The sequence below is a fragment of the Drosophila biarmipes genome, chromosome 2L, assembly GCF_025231255.1.
Source record: "Drosophila biarmipes strain raj3 chromosome 2L, RU_DBia_V1.1, whole genome shotgun sequence".
Classification (NCBI taxonomy): domain Eukaryota; kingdom Metazoa; phylum Arthropoda; class Insecta; order Diptera; family Drosophilidae; genus Drosophila; species Drosophila biarmipes.
The window spans coordinates 9,816,671-9,842,294 of NC_066612.1; the positions used below are offsets into that span (position 1 = coordinate 9,816,671).

General features: G+C 44.0%; 1 protein-coding gene across 3 annotated transcripts in view; it reads right to left on the reverse strand.

Moving 5' to 3' along the window:
- Window positions 1–18,304: 18,304 nt before the first annotated feature.
- The window catches only part of LOC108032755 (uncharacterized), a 34,335-nt gene continuing 27,015 nt past the window's right edge, over window positions 18,305–25,624 (reverse strand). For all 3 annotated transcript variants that reach the window (XM_017106745.2, XM_017106746.3, XM_044094390.2), the window contains exons 3-4: window positions 21,761–23,710; window positions 18,305–20,511 (exon numbers count right to left, since the gene is read on the reverse strand). In XM_017106745.2, coding sequence (XP_016962234.1) covers window positions 19,332–20,511; window positions 21,761–23,670 — 3,090 coding nt within the window. In that variant the 5' untranslated portion in view covers window positions 23,671–23,710 and the 3' untranslated portion in view covers window positions 18,305–19,331. The remainder of the gene's footprint in view (window positions 20,512–21,760; window positions 23,711–25,624) is intronic.

Genomic DNA, 25,624 nt, shown 5'->3' on the forward strand with positions numbered 1-25,624 from the left:
ACACTACCCACCTGTGTGTTCCTTTCGTCCTGCGGGGCTATCCATTTGTGTGTGTGGCGGTGGTGTAGGATTGTTTTCCGCACACCCAAAACTAGAGTGTTTTGGGAGGCAGTCGGGCAGCATCATGTTCATTTAAAAAGGTAATTTCGGCGTTGAGCTTATTATGCTCATTAAGTCATCACGGAACGAAATGGGCCAGGACCCGGTGTTGGTCCTGGTTTCGGTCCTAGCCCCGATGAGTCCTGTTCCCCGGCCAGGACAACATTATAAAGTGCACGGCGACCGCAAAACGTGTGAACTCGATTGCTGTTGTTGCTTAGCTCAGTTCCCCTATTTATCCACTGCAAATTACTCTTAGACAGGAAATTTATACTTTTTAAACTGCGTTTAAAAATATTCAGTTAAAACTTCTTGTTGAAAAATGGCAGCTTAATATAGCTCCTAAATAACGTTAATGAGTTCATTATTTCCAGAACCAATGTTTATAATGGAGGTATTTATTCTTGCTGCCAAGCAATGCACATTTTATACATTTTGCTTAATTATCAAAGTCAGAAAGAAATTGATATATGGCAAAAAATTTGTAAAAATAAAGTTAATACAAAATATATTTTGGATATGGTTTCATTATTTTCCGTGCAGCTACTGTCGGGCTGCACTTCACTTTACTCCACTTGCTCTCCCTTTCTTTTTTAGCAGGCGCAGGACATCGAGCGTGAATTAATTTTTAATGATGTTGTGTGCGGTGCTGTGAAAACAGGACCCATTTTGTTGCTATCTGTGTGCGTGTGCTGTGTCCTGCCCAGGATGTAGGTCATTTCAAAAAATTGTTTGCTTTAAATTGCATTTGCGTTGGCCGTGCGATGACATGATGCACTGCTATCTGCCATCCACCAGCCGCCCATCAGCCACAAGTGTTTTTATGTGCATCATCGGGGGGCGGGGCCAGAGGTGGGGTCATGCGGGGTCACGTGGCAGGGGCGGTAGCCAGTGGCACCTCAACCGCCAAAGAGTGTGCGCCACGCAACCACGCACAACCATGTCACTGGCTTAGAGGTCCTGGGATGGGTAGCAGATGGCGCTTGTTTAGCCATTAGCGAGGAGAACTGGCTGCAAATAGTGTTGCAAGCCACAGACCGTTTTCAAATAATTTGTTAAATTGTGTGCTGCAAAATAAATTTGTCCGGCATACCCGCATTTTAAATATGTAAAGTACCCAATAATCAGGAAAAGAAAGTGCGAGGGAGACAGGGATATGCATGCAGAAAATCGTCTGTTTCCGAGATAGCACTCTTCATTTTCTGATAACTTTTTAATAAATTTTCCGATTGAACAAATTTTTGGCATAAATTTGTGCAATAATAATAAGAATAAAATGTCATGTTTACACTTTGACAAAATATTGAAAAATGTGGGCCCTCTTAGTGTCCAAATATTTAAAAAGCAGATTCTTAAGGCAGCTTACTAGCTTTATTTTGAAAATAAATCTTACCTAGATGAATCTGATGAATATTCCGATTAAATGAAACTCAAACATTGTAAAAAACTAAGCAGATAAAAAATAAAAATATTTATGATACCTGTAAAATTTGGCTATAAAAAATCGGAATTGGCAACACTGACACTGGTAGTGGGTCAACTGCCTAATTAAAAATATAATTTCGCGAAATTCGTTATGACACCTCATGCACAACACAGGATTAAATAACTCCGCCTGCCGTGGTTTTCGCACTTGAAAGCCACCTTCTTTATGGCTATCTTGGTCTGCTGGGCGCGTACTTAATTTGCTTGATCAACTACCGCGTTTAAAATTCCTTTAGTCCCGCTGGCAAAGCAATTAAGCGATTAATTCGCATTCATGCCACTCGATCTTCGCCCATATGACAGCCAGCGAATAAATCAAAAAGGGATTTTTATTGTGGCAGCCGGTGGCTATTGCCAACAGTTTGGTGGCCGTTTTATTGCCAGATTCCAGCTTTGTTGCTGCTGTTGGCCAGTCGTCGCCGCTGTTCTTTATTTTCTCAACTTTTTGTTCCTTGGCTACTTTGCCACTTGGTGTTGATTCAATTGCACGCACACGCACGCAGCCGGTTTATGCAAATGCAATAAATTACATTTTATTATGAAAATTTAAATGCCCCAGACCCGGGGGAGAGGTGACAATAACAAAAGGGTAGTAAAAATCCAATTAATTGTTATTTTATTTGTTTATTGTTTTCTGATTACGGCACAGGCGAGACGGCAGGCGAATATTTTTGGGCTGGGCGCCGCATTTGATTTATTGGGGCAGCGTTTATTTTTATAATTTAATTAAAAACATTTATGGACGACGTTTTAAAATGTATAATGTTTTTCGGTTTTTCCGTAAGAATTTCATTTCTTTGATATATTTTTATACCCATTTAAAATATTTAAACTCTTGAAAAATTCGAACATCTAGATTTAAAAATGTGTTTATTTTAGTGGATATAAATAAACAATAGTTGATTTATTTTACCAACCCTGTTGTTCAGTATCTCCTTCCATTACCTAACGAGACTCCGTTCCCAGCTAATGACTGAATGCATCCAAAACAAATGATGTGGTTTCTGAGCTTGCTTCCCTAACAACTCACTTAAAAATTCCAGAAGCACCTTTTTTAGACCTTCATTTGAGTTGTCAGTTTCAACTCATTTATCACCGACAAAAGTCTCGCACTGGTATTTATTTATACCTCTCCACGGGGAGGACTTAGGTGGGTGGACCGTGTGTGATCCTCCCACCTTCAACATCACTCAGGTTGACAAGCCGCGCGGAGCAAGATAAATTATTATTTTAATTGCATTTAAATTACACGTTGCGTTGCACGGGGCGTATGCGCAATAATCTACAAAAGTCAAGGCTGCCACGCTTCAAGTGACATTTTTGGGGGGTGTGTTTTGGGTAGATCCTGACCCCCCGATGCTAGATTAACTGCCACCCATGGCGAGGGACTTGACCAGGCGTTTTGCTCACCACCGTTTAGGGGTTTTATAGGCGCTTTTTATGCTGCGGCCTGAATATGTACTCTCTTTTTAAGGAGTCTCAAGAAATCAATGAGGAAACAAAACAAAATTTATTGAAAAATCAAAAATAAATGTATAACTATAAAAAAAAGTTAAATCTTTAACATTTCTGTGTCAGAAATATTTAAGTAGCTACATTCGTGAACAAATTTGAAGGGTTGTATATCAAAATATTTTTATAAAATAGTTAAAAAATAATAAATAGTTGAATGTGGTTGGTAAAATTCCAAATAAATTTAAAGGGATTTCTGAATACTTAAAGGGCATCTCAACTTCAACCAAGTGAACTTCCCTCCAGTTTATTTGATATATGAGCGCCCCTGGGATGCCGCCGCTGCCTTGAGCAACATTAATAAATGCTGGCATTGCTGGGGTCCTTAAATCCCGATTCACCTGCTCCGTCTGGCTTTTTATACATACCTCAGTATACAGTGTATATACATATATATAAATTTTTCTGTGTGTTATAATTGCCAAACACCCGCGGCGACTTCAACATTTGTGAACAATCTCGGGGAACAGTTGGCGGCTCCTTTCGGCCAGAAAGTGAGGCGGCAATTTATATTCATGAGTTGTTGTAATGCATGTACAAGTTGTTGCTGCTTTCTGGTGCTGGTGCTTTCCCCCAGAGCATGCTTATTGTTATCCGTGAATTAACTTCTCTTATCGCGACGCCTGGGCCCCTTGTACGCCGCTTTGATTTGCGTGCCCTGGCCTGACTTGTGGCTTATATCGCATATTAAGCTTATTATTACGGCCATACGCAAAGTGTCTCCCCTCAGCTTCCTGCCTGCGATTTGGGGATCACAAAACTCGTCCTGCTCAAGAGCTCACGCAGGAAATAATTGCCAAAATATAAACTAGTTATAAATTACTAGCCTAGTCTGGGCTGACAAACGCATCCAAAGCTCCAAGTGACAACGGCAGCAGCAACGACAACTGCATATCCTGGCCAACAGGCAAAATGGCAAAGACAAGCTCAAGATGTAAGGGATAAGCACGGACACACATAGAGCTGTTGACTGCCATATTTTATAAGCCTGTGCTGTGCGTTGTGGTTGAAATTTTAAACAAAAAGCCAGGCAACAAAATCACACAGGGAGGGGATATTCTACTTAAGTTATTTCTGAAAGGGGAAGTCGCCAGGAAGCAAAGAAACGAAGACTCGATACGCTTTCTTTTGGGTTAAAATAAGTTATTTACGAAGATCTAGGCCTTATTCGAACTTCAACCAATTCAGTGAATGTGGGCTAATAAGCAGGAAAAGATAAGGAAATTTAGAGTGATTCAATCCATTTGCTGATTTAAATATTTGAAAAATAAAATCAAAGTTTTTTTGACAAAATATAATGGAAACCAAGGGCACTGGTTAACTCCCATTATGTTTTTATAGGACGTTTCAAGAATTCAGCAGGTGCTTTAAAATCCAGTGTGGTGAAAGATTGATCCGCTCCGAGCTCGGCAAGCTCCTTGTCAAAGTTCTAATGCCCTGGAAAATGTGTTTAGGAATCAAACAAAACAGGGAAGCGCATCCGCACAGGATTGCCGCACTCCTCCGCCCTGCGCCCACCAAGCCATGTCGTCAGCAACACATTAAAGCGTCTCCATTGTCCTTGGCCGAGGATATGGGCATATCTGTGGCTGCTGAGGGGGGGCTTGTAAGCAGATAAAGTCATTTGCTTTGATATCTTTTACTAATTATTGCCAAAGCGGAGTCTAAGCCAGTCTTGTGCGGCAACAACAGGAATAATAAATTACAACAATTCCAGCTAACTGCGGCTGCTCGAATCCTTTTTTCACTCCCGGGCCCGGCCGACCACATCCCGAGCATCCTGGCCCAGAGCGGAATGGAGAAAAACATTAACAGCATATTATCCTGCCAAGGATCCACATGCAAAACAAAAGCCAACGGAGCGTAGACCCCAACAAGGTTGCGACTTCCTAGGGCTGGCGATTGAGTTTCCCCCTTTTTTTCAAGAAAGTGAAAAATATGATGGAATTAATTTTTGTGTGTTTGGATTTAAGCACTCGCTGCTGAAAGGTTGAGAACTGAAATGCCGTCAGATTAAATTAAAGCCTGCTGAAATGTTGTCATTTATAATTTTGGCACAATTGCCGCTAACCAAATTGCTGCCAGAAGGGAGAAAAGGGTAAGCTGTTAACCGGATTCCCATGGATCTGGGAACTTGAGGGCTTTTTGCACGCTTTTGCTTTTTAATATGCCATAAAATTCAATGGGGGAAGCTCACTGATGCCGCAGCCTCGTCTTCAACATACCCGTGCTCGCCCCACCCTCTGGCCAACCATTTATTGTAACGAATCTATTAAGTGGAAATTTATTTAAGCCAACGCAAAAAGTTTCAGCCATAAAGTGTTGCTTGTTTGTGCTACTGCTTCTGCTGCGGCTGTTCGAGTACATAAAAATATTAAAAAATAGGAAAAGGGCCAACGAGCCAGCCAATAATAGGGAGGCGTTGCCATTTTTCGGGCACATCTTCATTTTTCCGCCGCCGTTGATGTTTTTATTGCACTGCCGGCTTAGGATCGGCAATTTTCCTCGTCCAATTCGGCTGAACGAGTCGCATGGAAATTTGCACAGGATTTTGCCTACAGCTCGGTTAAGCTTATGGATTTTGCGAGCGAAAGGAAGAGTGCCCTTCGTCCTTGCCATAAATTGCCCATGACTCCTGGGCGTATGCGTTATATTTTAGTAGCTCTCGCAGATGAATGATGTGCAGAAAAGTTAAGCTAGTAATACTGTTGAAACGATAAACTAGTCCGGGCTGAAAATCAAATTACTGTTTGGGTAATATCGTACTGCGGGATTAGCTTTACTAATTGTCTGTATTTATTTTTAAGAAATTAAATTTAAAGTGTCATAAATAATATTACTATTAATAGACGTGATTTTTCTAATTTATTTTCTTGTTTATTACTTCCATGTTTGAACTCTTAGCTTCTACTCTTTTTTATCGTGGATTAATAAAAGTAGCCTTAAAACCATGAATTGGAATTTCATCCCATTTTGTTGTCTTAACAATCCATGATTATCCCATCATGGCGACCATTTTCTTGCATTATGCAGACCCATTTTTTATTAAGCCCGCTTAAAAAGTTCCTCTGTGCCGCAGAATACGCATTGTACATTTTACTTTCCATAGCCTTAAAGCAGATTCGAGAAAAAAGGGATTTTCCCTGCCGCGCGCGTTTTCCCCTTTTCCTTTTCCCCGCCATTGAGGTAATTTGCCTGGGACACAAAAGGGGGAAAAACCAAAAGGACTCGCGACTGAAGCCTGTAAGTGAGAAAGAGACAATTAAAAATCCATTAATTTGAGTAGCGGCAACCATGTAAAGCTACTTATATCGCCTCCCAGCCGGCCACGCCCACTGCCCTCGACCGAATGGAAATTTACATTACATTATACTCGCATTTAAATAATTTTTGCAAAATTAAAACGTAATGCATGGGACCATTTTTCGTTGGTAGCCAAGGCGAAACTTTATGTGTTCGGGTGTGTGCTCGCTTACATAGTGAATGAATAAGGGTGAGTGTGCCTGAGTGTTCGAGTGAGTGTGCGTGTGAGTGCATCCTTGATGCATTGACCGTGTGCTCAACCCGGCCCATGGCAGTGAAATTATTTATGTGTCGCACATTCAACTTGCACATGGCAAAATATATATTTTGCATTTACCGAGTGCACTTCCATCATTATCCGCCCGAAACCTGGGCCGCCCACTCAGCCAGCCGGGATCACAGCTGAATCCTGGCCGGATGCAGGACTCGCCAGACTCCAACCCTTTGGGGCGGCACTGGCATTGTTTTTTGGCCAGGCCAAAAGAGCCCGGGCTGCCGCCTGCGGATTAAAATGCATGGGTTCATGAAGTGGTCATCTGTCATCTTTGCGGTAGGAAGAACTTCGCATGTTGACATTGTCGCAACAGTTTATATGTGTACAAACATACGAGCGAGCATAAAAGGGAGACACACAGGGAGGCACCGGAGGCAGATCCAGCTATTCAAGACCAACTCGGATGACCACAGCCCCAGATTGTTATTGTTATTTTTTCGGGAACAGCATTTTGGGCGATTTTTGGGGATATTGGGATTGGGAAGATCAGGGGGTATTAACATATAACATCAGTTCCTTGAACTTTAAACGAAAAATGTAAACAGAAGCAAGAGATATGTGAACATCTTTGGCAGATTTTAAGATGAAAGATACTAAAATGCATGTATTTAAGTGTAGGTTAAGACACAATGAGATGTTTTATAAATACAAATTTAAAGCCTTAAGTAGTATTTCATTTTAGTATTGCTAACCGAATATATCCAGGTCTTTTCCTTGGTTTGCCTCGACCTCACTCTTAGTTATTTATAGTCTTACTGTTTTGTTGCCTGCGGAGAGTCGCTCGGCCAGGGTAACTGGTGCGCATTTCCCTTACAAGCCGGATTAAATATGGCTTAAAAGTCAGTTGACACGAGTTGGCCATTTCTCGCCGACTGCTGTTCACCCAACCTCCGGCGGCCCAGGCTCCTTCTCATCTGTATCCCCGGGCGAAATGCTGTTGTTCGGCGGTGTGAGATGATAAAACATTTATGCAGATAGCCCAGGCCCAGAGTGCAGCAGCAATCATTGACATTAAGTGGAAAACCAAAAACTGTGGGTGGGTGAAATGTCTTTTAGATGTCGTTTAAATTAATTGCTGCGAAGAGATTATTCAAAAGTGCAGAATGATTTAAGGCACATGGCTTTAATGCATATTACTACTGCCGGAGGAGGAGAGGTGCAGCCGAACAGAAGCTTGGGGCTCTGCTTTCACTATTAAAAGTTTAATCTATCACCGTTTACTTGCGACCATTTCATCCAATCTTACCTTTCAATTACCAGCAGCTCCTATGCCAATTAAATCACCTGCAAAATACCCAAAAGGGAAGGCAGAAACCAGTCTCGGACAACCCTTATCTGGCCAATTATGAGTGGCCATTTGGCAGGAAATATGTTGTGATATATTTTCCCTCTCGCCCCGTTGCCCTGTTTAATTGCTTGGGTAGTTATTGATTTTTGCTAGACAACAAAAAAAAGACTCAATTCAAAATTGAAATTGGAAAAATATATCTCGCCGAGTTCTCGAAGGAAATTGCAAAATTGTCACATGTTGAGAGGTAAGGAAAAAGGATTCTCTGGGGTACGAATTTTTGCTTGATGACACGTTCCTAAAAGCCGTTTGAAAAGTGAGTTCTGATGTGTGAACGGAAATTGGCTTGATTACATTGTCTGATGACTTTAGACAGTCGAGATATGAGGGAATTTAATTCCTTTTGCTGAATACACAATAAATTTGGTTATTTCTGTCATGCCTATTTTAAATTACTGACTCGAAAATTGGAAAGAAATTTAATAAGGAATTTCAACAGAAAACTGAATTCAAGCTACAATTTATTTTAACTAGGTTCTTATTAAATATGCTTTAAGTATGTGTGTATATGTTATTTTAAATATTTTTTGTAAGTCGAATTTTTAAAAATATGTAAGAAAACATGTTGTGTGTGCCACTTACTAATTTGACAGAACTTCAAGGCAAATCTTGTGCTGTTTCGCCTAGATTTGCGGCCTAATTTGGGCGTATGTTTCGCATCTAATCAGAGTCCACTATGTGACCAGCTGGCTGGTTCTGGTACCTTTGGCCGGCGCTCGGCTCCTTGTGCCTTGTTCATCCTGCATGTCGCACAAATGTTGTATTACGTCCTGACATGCAACATGAATATTCACTTTGCACTTTGCGGGCGCATTGGCTGGGGCAAGGATCTGGGATACAGGTGTTTTGCCAGTCTGTCCCGGGGGGCGTGGCGGGGGTCTGCAGGATGTTGATGTTGTCCTGCTACCCGAATTTGCATCTTAATCTCTGCCGTCAGCGTCGCTGTTGACAAGCAGCAGGAGCGGCATCGGGGACAGGACCAAATCACTTGCTTACGCACTCCAGAGTCGAGAGTCCTGCACGGTCTCCCCTGCTGATTGCTGTTTAGTTTTGCAATTTAAATCAGACTTTCAGGTGCAATGCCCGGACATTCCCGGCTTAAATTGGCAGGACATCTTCGTCCCGGCATACTTATCATCTATTCATCCATCCAGCCAGCCAGCCAGCTATCCATCCGCCCCCAAGGACGAGATGGTGTATCGGAAAACCCTTTTGGATCCTCATAACGCCTCTGGGGGATGGAGGCTGGCTAGTTGGCTTTTATTTTTGCGGCTCTGGTTTGTGCTGCGAAATGAAATCAAATGAAATGAAATGTAGATGCATATCCTTTTTTCGGCTATCCTGCTATCCTTGTATCGCCGCTGTGTGTGCGCATGTAAATTGTATAAATGTGCGCATAAATTTTCGTAGGCAAAATTTGAAATTCCGATTTTCGACCAGATTGGTAAACAATTTATGTAAGCAACCGAACTGAGCCGAGCACATTGAAAATCTGGTCAGAAGTGTCCTCTGGCTTTGTTTTGTTGGCCCATCCACCCCTGTTCCCATTTCCCCATTTTCCGGATGGTGCTGGAAATCATGTAATTGCGTAACCCTTTCGATAATAGGGCCCTTGAGTACTAGTCTGTGTGTTTGGACCCTTGCTTATGGTTATGACCACACAGAGAGACAAACAGACTCGCCCCATCACTTTTGCTTATCTTAAGTATTTTACTTATGTCCTGTCGGAATGCCCCTGCTCCGGCTCTCTGTCCCCCAAAATTTTCCATGTTTGCATTTGCACATTTCCCATTTTCCAGGCCATTTTGGACTGAGATTCACAGGCTGATTCTGTAAAGTTTTTCTACACAATTTCGTTCAGAAAAAGACAGTTTAAAATTTTATGGAATTTTCCATACATGTAGATTCATATTAAAAGTAAAATATTCTTAATTTTAAAAACATCTATAATTATGAATAGATAGGACTTATGTTTTCAAATTTTAAACATTTATAGTTCACAAAAATATAATTTCAATATTTATGGATCCTGAACTATGATGATGAAGTTAATATACTGTTTTTTTCTGTGTAGAAATATTTTGTTTTTGGAATTTTTGTGAAACGATTTTTTAAGTTAGCCTGCAATTGATTTATGGAAGTTTTGAGTTGGCTTAACCTTTATGCTGGGATCTGTGCTGGTCAAATAAACCATTTTATGCTGACTACTTTCATTTCTGACTTAAGTATGGATTTCAGAAGCCTCATTGGAAAACCTTTTTATGTATTTTTTCACAATTAAACATGGCTATTTTTGGGAAATTTCGTCTCTGAGCTCTCAATTCTCTTACTACACTTGCATGGCTGAGCAGCTTTCGTTCTCGACAATTTGGTATTAATTGAAAACAGATTTGCCGCCGAGATTGCATTGTCGACAGGCATCTGATTTCCGCACAAATTAATTATAACTGCCATTGACATGGCCCAGACCTCGACTGGCGATTGCCGATGGCCGATGGCCCGGCATGGTAGCCGAAAGCTGCTGGGACCTCTGCGATAAGGCAGCCGGATGACTGCCGAGTTTAATTCAATTTTATTGAGATTTATTCGGCCAGAAGCGGAGAAAGTGCTTTGCCCGACCATTAAGCGGCATATTAAATCGAGCGCGCAAAACTGCCGAGCTGAAACTAAATAAAAACATTTATAATTGCAGCGACGAAGCGTTGGGCGGAAACGGAAATGCCAACGTGCCAGCGGAAATGCAACGGCAAGCGAGTGAAATAGAGATTTGCAGGCAGCAGAAAGGAAAAGTGTCACATCAGTGGAGTGCGGGTTTTTCTGTGTCTGTATTGCAAGATGAATGGTATGCATATGTTTAATATAATAGCACACCGTTTTTACAGCTAATTAATTTTAATAATTGGGACATTTTATTGCCTCCGGTCGTGCATTCACATAAATCAATAAAATGACTTATTAATGCGGATTAAAATAAAGCCGTAAAACTGCAAAAGAAAAATTGGAATTAATAAGGAAGAGTTCATCATATACTTGGAAATACTATGTTAAAAAGGAAAATTGTTAAATTTCATTTATTTAATTCTTTTCCAAAAGTAACTGCAAAAAATTATTCAAGTAAAGTTAAATTAATTTAAAATCATCTAGTAAGCTTGAGTATCTGCTTTAAAACTGGCATATTTTGCATGGATTGAAGGTTAAGTGACGCATTTCTATGAATGCTGCTTACACAAGTATTATTCATTTTAATTGAGATTAATTACCAGTTGTCAACTGTCGGATTTGGCTTGCATTGCTCTCTGACCCAAGCCGTCGGGCAATTGAAATCCAAATCCGCATAATACAGATACACAGATACTTGGGTATTTTGCGTTTGCCGTCCGAGGCATTTAAAGCGAGACAACAAATTAGTTTTGTGTTTAGTGTTATGCAAATAAAATTATCGTTTAGCCTGACACTTTGGACCCATCGAATGAAATGACTAAAATGCTCGAATGGACAGTTGGATAGATTGATGGCTCTACATATTGATTTGTTTGCCGGCCATATATATTCCCCTCGGTGCAGCCATTTCAATTATTTTGTTTTGGCAAGGCAGCTGCACACAGATACTTCGGCATGTGAGTGTGGGCGTGCACTTGTGTTGGCAAGTATCTGCATTTGTGTGGGATTTTAATTAAAAATTGATTTAGCGAAATTTGCATAAATTATGCATATCCCGACGGTAAGCCAGCAAAACATACAAACCCAGACTGTGTCAATAAATTAGAAAAGATTAATTGCAAATTATACAACTAATTCTACAGAGAGCTGTCTAAAAGGCCAGATTTGGTGCGACTGCTCTCGTTGAAGATTTATTATTTATATGTCCGCATTAAAACAAATCTCTTTTGCCCAATTTTGTTAAACTCATACCATGTTTCACTGCCGAGGCATAATTAAAAATCATTTAAGACTTCACCAAGAGCTTCTTTTGAGCCCGGAAAGTCAACCGAAAAATATGCAAAGTTCACGAAATGCACTTTTCGCAGTGGGGAAGCGGGATAAACAATTTATTGTGGCAGCGTGAAATATGGCAAAAGTTTTGAAATAAACTTGGCGAAGAAGGACCACAGCAACATTAACAAATGAATGGGCAACTGAATAAATGAATGACCAAGTGAGTGATAAAGTTAAATTATTTGCTCACAATAGGTTTAAATTCAATTTGATTCTTTGAAATTTTTTTAAATATTTAAAAATATTCTTAGCTCCATTGTTGTAACTGTACAGTGTTTCAAAATGGTACGCCTTCATTAATTAGCCTCAATGTTATTTAATTAATTTGCTGTAATTGGCACCGACCTGCGCCGATCCTTTAATGCTTGATGGCATTCCATTTACATGAAAAATTCATTACTGAGAAGGCAAATAAAATTCCATTTGCTTAATTTATTTAATGTTGTTTGGTTTGATTCTGCCTCAATTCCATTTACACCGAGCAAATATTTATCGACACTCGCACCGAAAATGCCATTTATATGCAGTGCTTGCGGTTTTGTTGTATTTATTTTTTGATTTTTCCTGATGAAGAAAACATAACCTGTGGCTCTTTATGACCAAACACTCACACACTTTGCTTCACACCTGAAAGTGGCTTGCTGGCAGCAGGGAAATGGACTTTGTTAGTTTCTCGAACTTGTATTTCTTTTTCATTCCCAGCCCGGCACAAACAAACTCCCACGTTCATCGATGGCAAATCCAATTTAAAATCAAATTTTCCCCACCGGGCAGGCGGCCAGGAGGAAAGCTCTCGACGTGGCTTCGAGTGCAAATTAAATAAAATTGTAAAGTGGCAAGAAAAATGTAGTCCCCTCTCTAGTTGCCCGGCGATGATTGTCTGTGATTGATTTTAATCGCCTCAAGTGATTTCACTAAACGATTCAACTCCGAAATTGGTTACTTTGCATTGTGTCTGTATCGCCCAATGTGCAGTATATACGTGTATATATTTTGCATATGGGGTGGTGGTGCCTTACTTTTGGCGCAGAGTGTTGCGCTTCCGGCAATTTTGGCTGCAAGAGCGAACTACAAGTGTATTTGCAAACTGTCCGCAACACATTTGCTTACCTCAAAAGCAGCTCTTAGTTTTCAGTAGCTTTACAACTGACATATATGAGTAAATATGTTTCAAGGGCTTAAATATGTTCCCATTTAGCTTTTAATAATTTTCATGCTTTTAGAAGGATTTTTTATTGGGGATTCTTAGGAAATTGGGCTGGTCTATAACTAGTTTTTTTCATTATACTAATGCTTCGAATGTACCTATGTTTTTGATAGATAACTTTATGGCATTCCAGCTTTTGAAGTTTATTTAATTCATTAATACCCATTCTTTTGAAGGTTTACTTTCATTAAAGTGATAGAGGGTATTCCAAATTCTTAGTTACTTTACAGTCGCGCTGTAGCCGGCCTTTTTTCTCCTCTTGCTTTCGCAACAATTTCATAAAATTCAATTTAAATGCACACACTGCCGCGCAGAATATTCAAATGAATTTCAAGCGTAACAATTGCAATCCACTCCCGCCTTCCTGTGGTGTTATTAGTTGAATGGAGTGGATATATAGTTTTTCGCCGGCCAAAAGTGTTGTGAAGAGTGCAATCTTGATGCCGTCCTGATTGACACTTTTCGTGGCGAGCTTGCATTCAACTTGGCTCGCTTAATTAAAGTGGCACCTGAATAGTTGGCCAACAAAGCCGGCCGCTGCAGCTGGCCACAAACAAAAGCGGCGAATAACTGCGGCCGACAAAAACGTGGCACAAAGTTTTTGGGGCCACAATTTGGGCCTTTTTTGTTTTTCGGCGGAACTCAAACAAACGGAGGCGACGAAACCAATACAAGCACACACAACACCACCAGATAGAGCCACCAAAAAAAAAAAGGAAGGAGACCAGAGAAAAGGAAGCCCGTCAGATTATCCTGTTGCTGGCAAACAACAAATTTCAAGAGCACTGCAAGGCCATAAGCCATAAGCCCGAATCTCCAGCCATTGAGGCTGCGGACCGGGCCCAGCCATAACATGGCTGATTACCCGCTGCAACTTGGCCAAAACCGCTAAGCGCCCGGCAAAAGTTTTCGTTAAAGGGACTCCCGGCTTTCGTTTCGGCCTTTGTAATTGCCCGGCATTGGGGAATTGGCACCGCCGAGAGCTTAGCCTGGTTCGCCTGGCTTTTGGCCCTGAGTGACAGTCGCCAGGTGTGGTCTGGGTTGGCCTAGATTGGCCCGAAGAAGGGAATTCCTGGCAGCGCTAAAGGAATTTATTCGGGAGTTTTTGCGGGTTCCCAAGACTTTCCAATACTCTTCAAAAACTTTGTGAAAGCATTCCGAAAGTTGGCACAACATGCGATCGATACCCACAAATATTTTCCAGGCTTTGTCTGCAATTAAATTTTAATTAAAGTGAGTTTGCTTCATAAACTGAAAATAAATTCTAGAAATTAAAAAAATAGCATTATTTAAGCTGCCATAATGCGTCTTTGCTAAAGAGTGGCCTTTAAAAATATATTTTTGATTAGAGTTCCCAAAAATTCTATCAATTATTTTACACATTTTATATCCCACAATAAAGCACAATCATTTAATATTTAAAACCTAGAGCAGACACACTAAGCCTGCCGAATATTTCGGTAAATAAAACCCTTAATTTTGAAAGTCCCTTTTAATTGACATTTTAAAGCAATAAAAACTCTGTCACTTCCAAATAAATTTAGACAGCAGCAATCCAACGAAAATTAAAGCCGAAATCGTCCTACCATTTCATTTCCGGCAGCTGAGCGCTAGCACATTATCCTTGACATTTTTCCACCGGTTTTTCACTTTTTCGGGCCGTCGTCGTCTTTTTTTGCCCCGCTTTGTTTAATGAATTATCAGTGCGCTCATTACCAGCACTTAAGGGGGTGGCTCGCGGGGGAATAGGGGGCGTGGCACTGACACTGCAGCTCGAGCTCGCTTTATGTCACCGGTGTCCTTGCGCTCTCTCTTAACCGCAGGCGCATTGAATATACCCCAGTGATACCCCCTACAGCATCCTTGCCACGAGTTTCTCGTTTTCCTGCAAAGGATTATTTGACATTGAGGCGTTGACTTGTTGAACTTTGCGGTCGAGAGGACAATATCTGTTGGCTTAGCCGAACAGGAAAATTAAATCCAAGTGGCATTTAAGGGTAAACTTGATACATTTTCCCCACCCGCTCCAGCCGGGCTAATCAATAAATGCAATTGCCATTAACTTTTCGGGCGCAACTTTTGCCCAGCTCGCTTGTGTTTCGTTTGCGATCGGAGGGGGTGGGGCGAAACTATTTTTCAATTTTCGCCACTGCAAAAGTTTTTTGTTCGTACAGCTGCCTCGGAAAGTAATGCAACATCCATTAAAAAGGACGACAGCAATGGGATGGAATGGGCTGGGAAAGTTGAACAGGCAGCAGCACATTAAGCAGGCGGCAGCATCCTGTATCCGGCTCCTACCATATCGATTGCCAATGTGGCCAATTGAAAAATAAATGCCAGGCGGCGGAAAACCGGAGGAAAAAAATGTATTAAAAAACAGCTTCCATTATAATGTTATATGGGCCAATTTAAATGATTTTTGCCATCACGGTTTCGTCATAAAAATGAGCGATTTTGAGATTTTCGGAGGCTGTGGAGTACATGCGAATGTTTTTTATATTTTAATATTTAAATTTATCTGTGAAATCTTTCATTTTTGCATGAAACATGTTTTCCCGTGTAATAAGAAGTATTCATCTCCATTTTGTGCTTTGCACGCGCAAAGTATTACACATTTCTGCCCCTTCAAGACCAATCGATACCCCTACTGCGATCATGTAGGAATCGTTTCTTTGCCGGCCCGAAAGAAATTGGCCACACTTTGAATTGATGCTGACTAAAAATACACAAAGCAGCAGCGCAAAAAATACGAGAGGGCTGAAAAACTGAAACAGGTAGCAGCTGCCTGGCGCTAAAGTGCCAACTTATGCCACGAAAATGCTTGAATATAATGGCCGTTGTGGGAGGCTTGAAGAATGGCATTGGGGTGGGTTGGCAGGTGGGCGGTAGGTGGTGGGTGGTGGGCGGTATTTGGCGGATGGCAGGATGGTATGCAGTTGTGTGCTGCTACCACAAAGGCCGCCAAGATGACGACGACGACGACGACGGCGACGACATGCAAAAGTGGGACGAGTGCTGGCTCTGCTGGTGCGTTGGCATTAAGTGGCATGTGGAAGCGGCTACAAGGACACTGATAATGATGGAAAAATTCCCTGGGCACACTCACATAGCACACATTGCTCCGTTAGCTCCGCTCATCGCCTTATCAACCAGGAGAGTCAACTAGTTGGTACTGCGCTTAAAAGTCCCTCATTGCCTGGGCGAAAACTCAATGGGAATATAAAGCTTATATAGCAGTGTTGCACTTAACACAAGTTGAGGTGTTTACTAAGGTTTTCACATTTTATTAAAGTTCTAGAAAACAAGTTTCTCAATTGTCGAAATATTGTTTGGTATTTTTTTTTTTTAATTTTTAAAATATAAAATAAACATTAATACATATATTTTGTAGTACTGTATTTTCAGTGTGTTACCTGGTCACATCCAAAACCGCCAGGTCACGTATATATCCCTCATACCCTGCGCTGGCCACATATAAAAATTGCACTGGCAGCCGCAAGACAGTGACAAAAGGGCACTTGCCGACCTTCCTCCCACTGCCACCCACCCTGCTCGCAATTTCTGCCACTGACAGAGGCAGGTGCAGGCCAGGATAACGGGAATGAGGAGAGTGGGAGTGGGAAGTGGCAGTGGGTGGCAAACGAAATCGACCTTGACTGACAGCTTGACATGAACTCGACTGCTCTCGACGTTGTTGCTCTTTACTCTGCTTCACGCCGAGATCCCTGATGTTGGCTCATTATTTTCGCTTTAGCCGGACAGCGGGTGGTCAGGTGGGTGGCCCGAAAAAAGGAGAAAAATGAGGGGATGTAAATGGCTTCGCTGCTTAAAGCCGACAAACCGCAAAGGGCTAACCGTGGATCTGGGCCCGGTCCAGGGTAAGTAACTCCAGCTAACCAACTCGCCCTCCGGCAGATGGAGTCCGCCTTAATGGCCGACCATTTTCGGTTACTTTTGCCTTCTGACACGTCTGCGTGCTTGAAATTCATAAGCCAGCCAGCCACAGCGGAGTTTTATCAGCCAGTCATAGCTTAATTACATGTTGCTCCTGTATATATCAAAGCGAATGGAACGAAATTGAGATCACAGAGGGAAATTAGTTGATAACATGTTTGCTGGGTGTACAATAATGGTATTAAAGTAGTTAAACAGTTTTGTTTCCTTTCCATATTTAGTAAATTTTTTTTTATTATTAGTATTATAGTTAGTATTACTTATGTCATTATAAGACCTCTACGGAAGCTCAAATTAGGAAAATTAGCTTATTATCAAATATTCAAAATTTGTAATCCGTAATCTGAAAATTATGACCTGTCAAGGAGGAAAAACAAATATCTACAATGCATTTTCGTATAACCTTTGACTCCAACCTTAAAACATTTACAGCTTACGCACGTTTAAGACGAGCCTTAAATATTTATGAGCTTATGAGAACGGGGCCCAAATGAGCTATTGATGACCGAGGCCACAGGAGGATTGTCCCAGATTCAGGATTGCCGGGCGATTTCCATTTTACACAATGTATCCCGGAAAAGTAGGCAACGTTTTTCATTCAAACGCCTGCGGGCCAAAGACAAAGTCGAGCTCGACCCAAGTGCCACATTGTGTGAGTGTGTGGGCCTGGGGGCGGAGGATATGGTGTGGGGTGTGGCATAAAGCGGCTATCATGTCGGCGTTGTCGTCGTGCCAAAGGTTCATAAATTCGTTTTAATCCTGCTTTATGGCGACATCACATCGAACATGAACTTTAACGCGCATGTGACTACGGCGACGGCTTCATTTGCATTTTACAACTTCATTTGGCAGCCGGAATGCGAGGCGAAAATAAAAGAAATGTGCGCCGCACCAAATTGGCGTAGTTTCGCCATGTATGGGAGGTCCAGGCTACGCCCGTTTCCACCTATTTTTTCCCTTTTTTTGACCGAAATTATTGTTTAATCTTGACCAACGCCCCCGCGAGAAGCGAGTGTGGCACGAAAAGCGACAATTACTTGCCTCCAACCCCCGGAAGTGGACATTTGCACGCCCCCTTGATTAACCCATTCGATCCAGTAAAACTCGCTCTCTCACTTTCTTTGTTTTTCTTTCAATTCTCAACTAATTTTATTTTTGCTTTCTCTGGTTGGTTTGGGTGAAATGCTTTCGAGCTTTAGTTTAGTGACACCCTAAAATACGTTTTTGGTTTTTGTCTTTATCCTTTTTTAATTACAATTTAGAGTCTGAATCTAATTGGCTTACAATTTGTGACCGGAACTGCGGAACTGAAAAACAAACGTCTAACAATCAAACAATATCAATCAATGTCAATCAATCTATCGATCTGCAGTCTGTGCCAACTCATACTTATGGTATTTAAGGTCATCTATATTATCCTTGTTTATATTGAGATCGCTTAAAGTACAAAAACACTTGTAGTTAGACTAACACGAGAGCTTTTTGGGGCATTCTAGGATTAGGTTCCGATAGGTGTGTTTTCGAGTCAGTGTCTTCTTCTAAGGGAATGCTGTCTATACACTTACAATGTCTTATGTTTGTTTGACCTCCGCTGCTCGGGGTCGTGTTTAATATTGCATAGTAGCGAGTATAAAGAGTGGAAAAGTGTTTCTATAATACAACAGAGGGGCTGGGCATCGAACCAGTTAAGTGTCCTCCAGCTACCTAGGCCTATCTAACTACCCAGACAAATGCATTTTATCGAAGGGCAAGAGCTGGCAGGGTTTAAGTTTGATTGGTCTTTTATAAGGATTTAAAATGATATTTTCGAATTTATCAAACTTTTTTTTGGATATTTTTTAAACTTTTAAATTATTTTCATTATTTTTTAAACGAATAAAATATATAAACGAGCTATAATGAAGTTAGATAAAACAAAAGAAAATTAACGGAATTAAATTATTGAAAGCAAATATGAATTTCTGATATTTTTTAAAGACTACCAAAATTTTAAAACAAATTTTAAAACCTTTTATTTTGTTGTATCACGCAGTTCCTTTCCATTTAAAGACCATTAATCGCTCCCCGCAAGCTCAGGCCATCTTCGGCGTTCCGAAGTCTCTCGACCTTCCTCCTGCCCCTTTACTTAATCCTCCGGCTGTACACGATTGCGATTAGCTCTTGAAAATATCCTGCCCGGGCTGCGGGGAGGCGGGCGAAGGGGATCCCATTCCGGACCCACCATTAGCGCCTCCACCCCCGTCCGCGTTCAAGCGCTTCAGCATGGCGTTGCGGTGCAGCCAGTAGGGCGGTGGATCCGGCGGTTGTCCTGGCAGCAGGGTCTTGGCCTTCAGATTGCTGGTCGCCTGCGGCTTCGGACTGTGCGAGGCTGCACTGTACATCACGGGGTCCGCCAGCTGGGCGGCCGACTGGCCGATGGCCACCCGCAGGGGGGTTTCCTTCTTCCGGATCGTGTCGCAGGTCTCCTTCATCTTGCACAGCTGATCCTGCAGGTTGCGGTATTCCTCGAGGAACCGCTCCAGCTGAGCGGCATGATAGTCGTAGGCAGCCACCGAAGAGTTGGCAGCTCCCGCCGCCCTAGAAGCCAGGGCCGAGAAGTCCAGCAGGGGCGTGGCCGCACTCGATAGGGATCGCTGGTGCTGCACGGGACTCGAGGGCAGGCTGGGCTTCTGACCCAGATGGCCCGGCAGCAGATTGCCCTTGTGGGCGCCACTTTGCACCAGGTTGAGGAAACTATTGGACCGCTGGCCACCGCCCGTGTAGGTGGCCGTGCTCGAATAGTTCGCGTAGCTGGACTCCGCCGAATACCTTCTGCCCAGGCCCATGGCCTCGTTGAGGAAACTTCCGTCGCCCAGGGTGCTGCTGCCGTACTTACTGGAGTTGTCCGCCAGCAGGGGCGACTGGCTGTCCGACGAGTTGCGGAAGTACTTGCCGCTGGTCTTCAGCTTCCGGGGCAGGGTGCACAGCCCGCCGTTCGGAGTGGGCGTGGCCTGGCCGTAGCCCTGACCCCGATTCTCCTGCTGCTGTGCCTGGGCCACCGCGTACTTGGCTATGTCCAGCAGATCCGGGTAGTTGCTGTCGAACAGGTCGCTCTCCTGGCCCTCGCTGCAGAACACCGAGGTGGCCATCTCGTCCGGCGGATGGTTGCCGTAGTGGGCGTAGGGCGTGGCCGTGCCCGAGGACGAGGAAGCCGCCGAGGTGGCCGGCTTGCTGTGCGGCGAATTGATCTTGGTGGTGGCTATGGGCGTGGTCTTCCAGGTGTGTCCGGCATAGCCCGCTAAGCGGGCAGCGGCATCCACCTGGCTGGAGATCGAACTCGAGGCGGAGTCGGTTCTAAAAGAGGGGAGGTAAATATTATTTGAATTAAACGGTTGTATGCTAATATAAGACCCTTAAAAAATGCATTCAAAATATTGGTAATCAAAAATATATTTTGAAGATGATTTCTTAACCTTGCCTTGGTGGTTTTTAATGATACATTTTAATAGCTTGTCTGCTTAGATATTAGGATGCATGACTTTTCAAAAAATTGTTAAATTAAAATAAGAGGGCACTAATGAATGCCTAAAAGCCTAGGGGCAAAATCGTAAAATATTCTTTGTCATTGTCCGTTGCAAAAAAGCCCTGCGCCTTTGTTCTTACGCCCCTTGTATCCTATATTCGTTGAGTGCTCGACTTTTCAGATTCTCGTTATTCGGCGGTGTCCTCGTCCATGAAGATAACCGCCCGCACATCCATTAACCCGCTCTGGCACTCGCATCCGCGCCAGGATTCCTTTCACATGACAAGCGCCAATCAGGCAGAGTGAGTTCTCAGTGTGCCCGAAATAAAGCACTTCTCGGGCCCGTGGATGTGGTCTTGGAGGCTGCATGTGGAAGAGGAAGTGGAATGGATGTGGATGAGGAAGGTTGCTTGTGGATGTGGATGTGCTCGCATATTTCGCGCGTCATTAGCACGCGCGTTTTCTCAGTCGACGGAGATGGAGGCTCATGGAGGTGCTGGGAGCGGGGCTGGGATGGGGCCTTTGGAGGAGGGGCTCGAGCTCAGAGTGGAAGTGTCAAGTGTTGCCCATAATACGGACGCAATACGGAGATCCGGGCGCGTTCCGCACTCGAGCATGACAGCTCTTTGACAGGGACACGGACGCCCGGTTCGGGGGACAATTGCCACTCGAAGTAACGAGAACCGCAGAAACAAAGGGCGCCCGAGGCGTACACTGAGCGAAAGGAACGAGCTTGTCGTGGAAAAACAAGCTCTAAATATTTCATTTTAAGTTTAAATAAATTGGTAAGCAGTCTGTATTTTAGACACAGTATTAAGGAATATAATAAACCTAAAGATAGAACCCCGATAAAAAAATATATATATCAAGAATTTGTCACTTTTAATGTGTTGGTCCAACTATGACAGTCAAGACTCTTATCAAAACGTTTTTAACTGACATTTGTATATAGCTCTTCAGTACCACATTTGAAACAAAAAAATATACTTAAATTAAGATATTTTTACACTGTAAGAAAAATAATACATCAACATAAATCACATTCCCCTCAATTTTTTCTCCTCGTGTAGGTCAACTCACCCGCCGATGTCGATGAGGCGCGGTATGTGCAGATCCGTTTCCTCCAGCGGTGCTGAATTATTCGTCCCGGATGCGGAGGCAACATGGCCCTGGGAGCCCTTCCTCTGCTGCTGCTGCTGATTGGGATGTGGGTGGTGCTGCGGATGGTGATGCAGCTGCTGCTGCTGCTCCTCCTCCTCGTCGTCGCAGTGGGTGGACACATGCAGGTAGTCCCCGTTTCTCCGCTGGGCACTTCCCGCACTCGGATTCACGATGGCCGCCGCCTGTCCCGCATCATTGTCGTTCAGGGGGGTGTGGGTGGCTGCCCGCAGATAGCCCTGCTCCTCGGCGTCGTGAAAGAGTCCGGCGCCCGTGGCACTGCCGCCCCCGCAACTGGCCCCTCCCCCCAGATCCGGTCTCGTTCTGGCCGTCATCTCGATCTTCTCGTAGCTCTCGCTCCTCCTCACCGGCGGCACAGAGTTCCACAGTCGGAGCTTTCGGCGCCTTTGCAGGGAGCACAGACAAATGGCCGCAAAGGAGGAGCCACCGACCAGGAGCAGGGCGGCTATAACGCCCAGCAGGATAATCCTCACGCCCCACGGCGCTTCCGGAGGTCGCCGGGATACGGCCAACGTGACACTGGCCTCCACTTTTCCAGCCTTGTTCTCCGCCGCACACGTGTAGATCCCTGCATCCTGCATGTCGGCCGTGAGAATGGTCAGGTTCGAGGCATTCCTCAGCATGTTGACCACATAGGTCTTCCTGCCCTGCGTGGCTGCCGCTGTCCTGGGCTCCGAATCGGAGTCTCCATCCCCACCAGCACTAAGATTGGCTATCAGGCGGTTCTTCAGCAGCCACTTGACCGCCGGTTGGGGCACTCCCTCGACGTAGCAGCTCATGGTTATGTTCCTGCCCTCCACGCCGTGGGCTGTGGTGTCCGTGGCCACGATTTGTGGTACGCAGGCGAAGTCATCCACATCCAGCTTGTCCCAGGCTCGGCCGGACAACCTTGGCGGCGACTCGCAGGTGGGCGGTATGCCACTCGGTATGTTCTGCTGCAGCATCCAGGCCCTCAGAGGTCTCAGGGAGCAGCTGCAATTCCAGGCATTGCGGGCCAGTTCCAGGCCATGGAGCGAGGCCAGCGAGGTGATGGTGCCACTCCTGACCTCGCTCAGCCGATTCCCGTCCAGCTTCAGCCACTCCAGAGTGCTCTCCAGCCCGGCAAAGGCCCGCACCGCAATGTGCGACAGCCGGCAGTCGCTCAGCTCCAGCTTGACCAGTTGCGGCACATGGCTGAAAGCGTCATCCGGCACTCTCAGTATGGGATTGCCACTCAGCCGGAGTTCTCTGAGTTCCGAGACGTGGTAGAGGGCCAGCGAGGGTATGGCCGAGAGCAGGTTCTGGCTCAGATCCAGCTCCACCAGGTTGATTAGCTTGCGGAAGGCATGGCGCTCGATCAGTCGCAGGTGACACCTGGCCAGATACACTTTCTGCAGATTGAGCAACTGGGCCTTGGCGAAGCTATCGTCGGGTATCGATTGAATCTCATTGCCACTGAGATCGAGGAGCTGGGTGCCCCCGTCCAGTGGCTCGGGGATGTGGGTGAGGTTGGCGTTAAGGCACAAGACGGACTCCTTGCCGCTCTTCCACTTGCACTCGCACACCGCCGGGCACTCGGCCCTCAGCTGGCCCAGTTGGCAGCAGCTGCACAGCAGCCAGAGCAGCAGGTGGAGCAGGTGCAGCCGCTGGAGCGGCTGGTGGAGCGGCGGGCGGGATCGCAGGGGCGGGTGCAGGCGCCGCTGGGGGCGTGGCCCTTTTCGCCGCACCTTCGTGGCCAGCGTGCGGCTCTGGGCACTGTTGTCGCTGGCTATGTCCTGTCCACTGGGCGGTCCCGGAGCCTGCAGCGTCGCGGCTGCTCTTCCCGCTGCCATCGCATACTCGAACTAGAATGGTTCCGGATGAGGATCAGGCCTGCAAAGAGCCGGAAAATGGGGAATGGTCAGTGCGGCTGTCGTAAACTTGGAACTGCGGACAGTTTAATGGACTACGGGAAGGGTCCTCATATATATTATTTTGATTGCACCGAAAGAAATAATTGAGGGTTAAGCAAGTTAATTCGAAAAATCTTAACGTCTTAACGAATACTGTTGAAAAAAAAAATTTTTTTAATTCCATACAAATAACTGGCGTTTTGAAATCACTTTAAAATGCAATTTCTTTGCGTACCTTAAAGTATGCAACAAGATTTTATAAGATAAGGGAGCATTGAATTCTTTTAAGTGGGCGACAATCTTTTATCCTCTGCATACTTTTAAACACCTTAGAAAATACTGATTTCTTAAATTTCATTTGTAAGTAAATTTAGAATTTTTTCTTCAAGTGCATCCCTTTAAGCGCCACTCGCGTAGACCACATTAAGTCATAACAACACCCTGCCAGGAGTTCCATGGGCTCACCACATTCTCTCCCTCTCCATTCCTCACTTTTGCACAACTAGAATTCGGCTTTCCTTCGTTTTCTGTTTTTTCGCGATTTTTGTTTGTTTTTGGTTGTGCCCCGCGGTTTGTTTGACTTGGCTAAAGTCCCAAGTCGCACAGTGCGCTGCGTGTGTGTGTGTTGGTGCGGCATGTTGCAATTACGGCCGTCGACCATGCAAGCCAAACACAACAAGCTCCCGCTTTCGCCCCCTCTACGCGACACCCCTGCTCTTGGCTGGCTTGATATATGAAATTTGCATGCAAGCAACGGGGCGTATGTACAACATTTTGGCATTTCCGCGTTAATTTTTCAGGCCCAAAACCGCGTGGCTGGCGAGTTCCTATCTCGGTCGCTCTTTCGCGTGGCAACTGCTGCTGAGTCTAGTGTAGTGTAACTTAAGATACAAATAAAAATTAAAAATAAAAATAAAAAAAAAGATTTGAGTGTAGCACGCAAATATATATAATCACACACTAAACATATACGAGAGTTTAAAAAGATTTCTAGTAAATCTTGAAAATAGAATTAACCTTGTCAAATAAAATTTTTTATAAAATTTTAAATTATTATATAACGACCGGCTTTAATTGAATTTTAATACACAAACCAACAGTGCGAAAATGTGTTGTATTTAAGTGCGCTGGAAAAATGCAAACAATTTATTTTATGACAGGGCCTTTTCTGTGATTTCGCGCTGGAATTCATCTCGTTGAACTGCCGCTGGCATTTTACGGGAATCCGAATTCCAGGATCGATTTCAAGTGCCGTTCTTGCAAATACCTGGCGGGCAAGTCGAACCATTGATGGCTTAATTATGAATAATGGGGCTTGCATATTTAAATTGCCCTGAGTTGGGCAAATACCCAATTGCGCTGAGAGCAGTTGACTTTCGGGTACGATTGCGAATTTTTAAAGCCGGCTTTCGAGCAGAAGCGAAAAGAGTAACAGTAACAGTAGCTGAGACCGGAAGCCACAAAGCAAACCAAATGCTTGCAAAAACCGCGATGGTGTCGAAATGGTTGGGGGTGTGAGCAAAATGGAATGGCTTTGTCACTAATGTTTGTGCTCGCATCTGTGTGAGTGGGTAAGTGCGCATGTGGAGGGCGTTTAGGGGTCAATACACTGGACGACAGCCGCAGAAATGAAATGAAGTTTTTGCATGTAGCTGAAAAATACTCAGCTGCATTTTTGCCCGGCCAAAACAAAGGCAAAACGAGTACGAGGCAAATACTGCAAAAGGGAAATACCCGCAGACACACAGATACAGATATAGCTAGGGCCTTGAGTGTGTGTGTGGGCATGTGGTTGTGGCATTGTCGTTGCCGTTTATCATATGTGAGCACTGCGCCGTGAAGTATGCAACATGCAAATGCAAATGCTGCTGGCTGCCTTTGTTGTGGCCTTTCT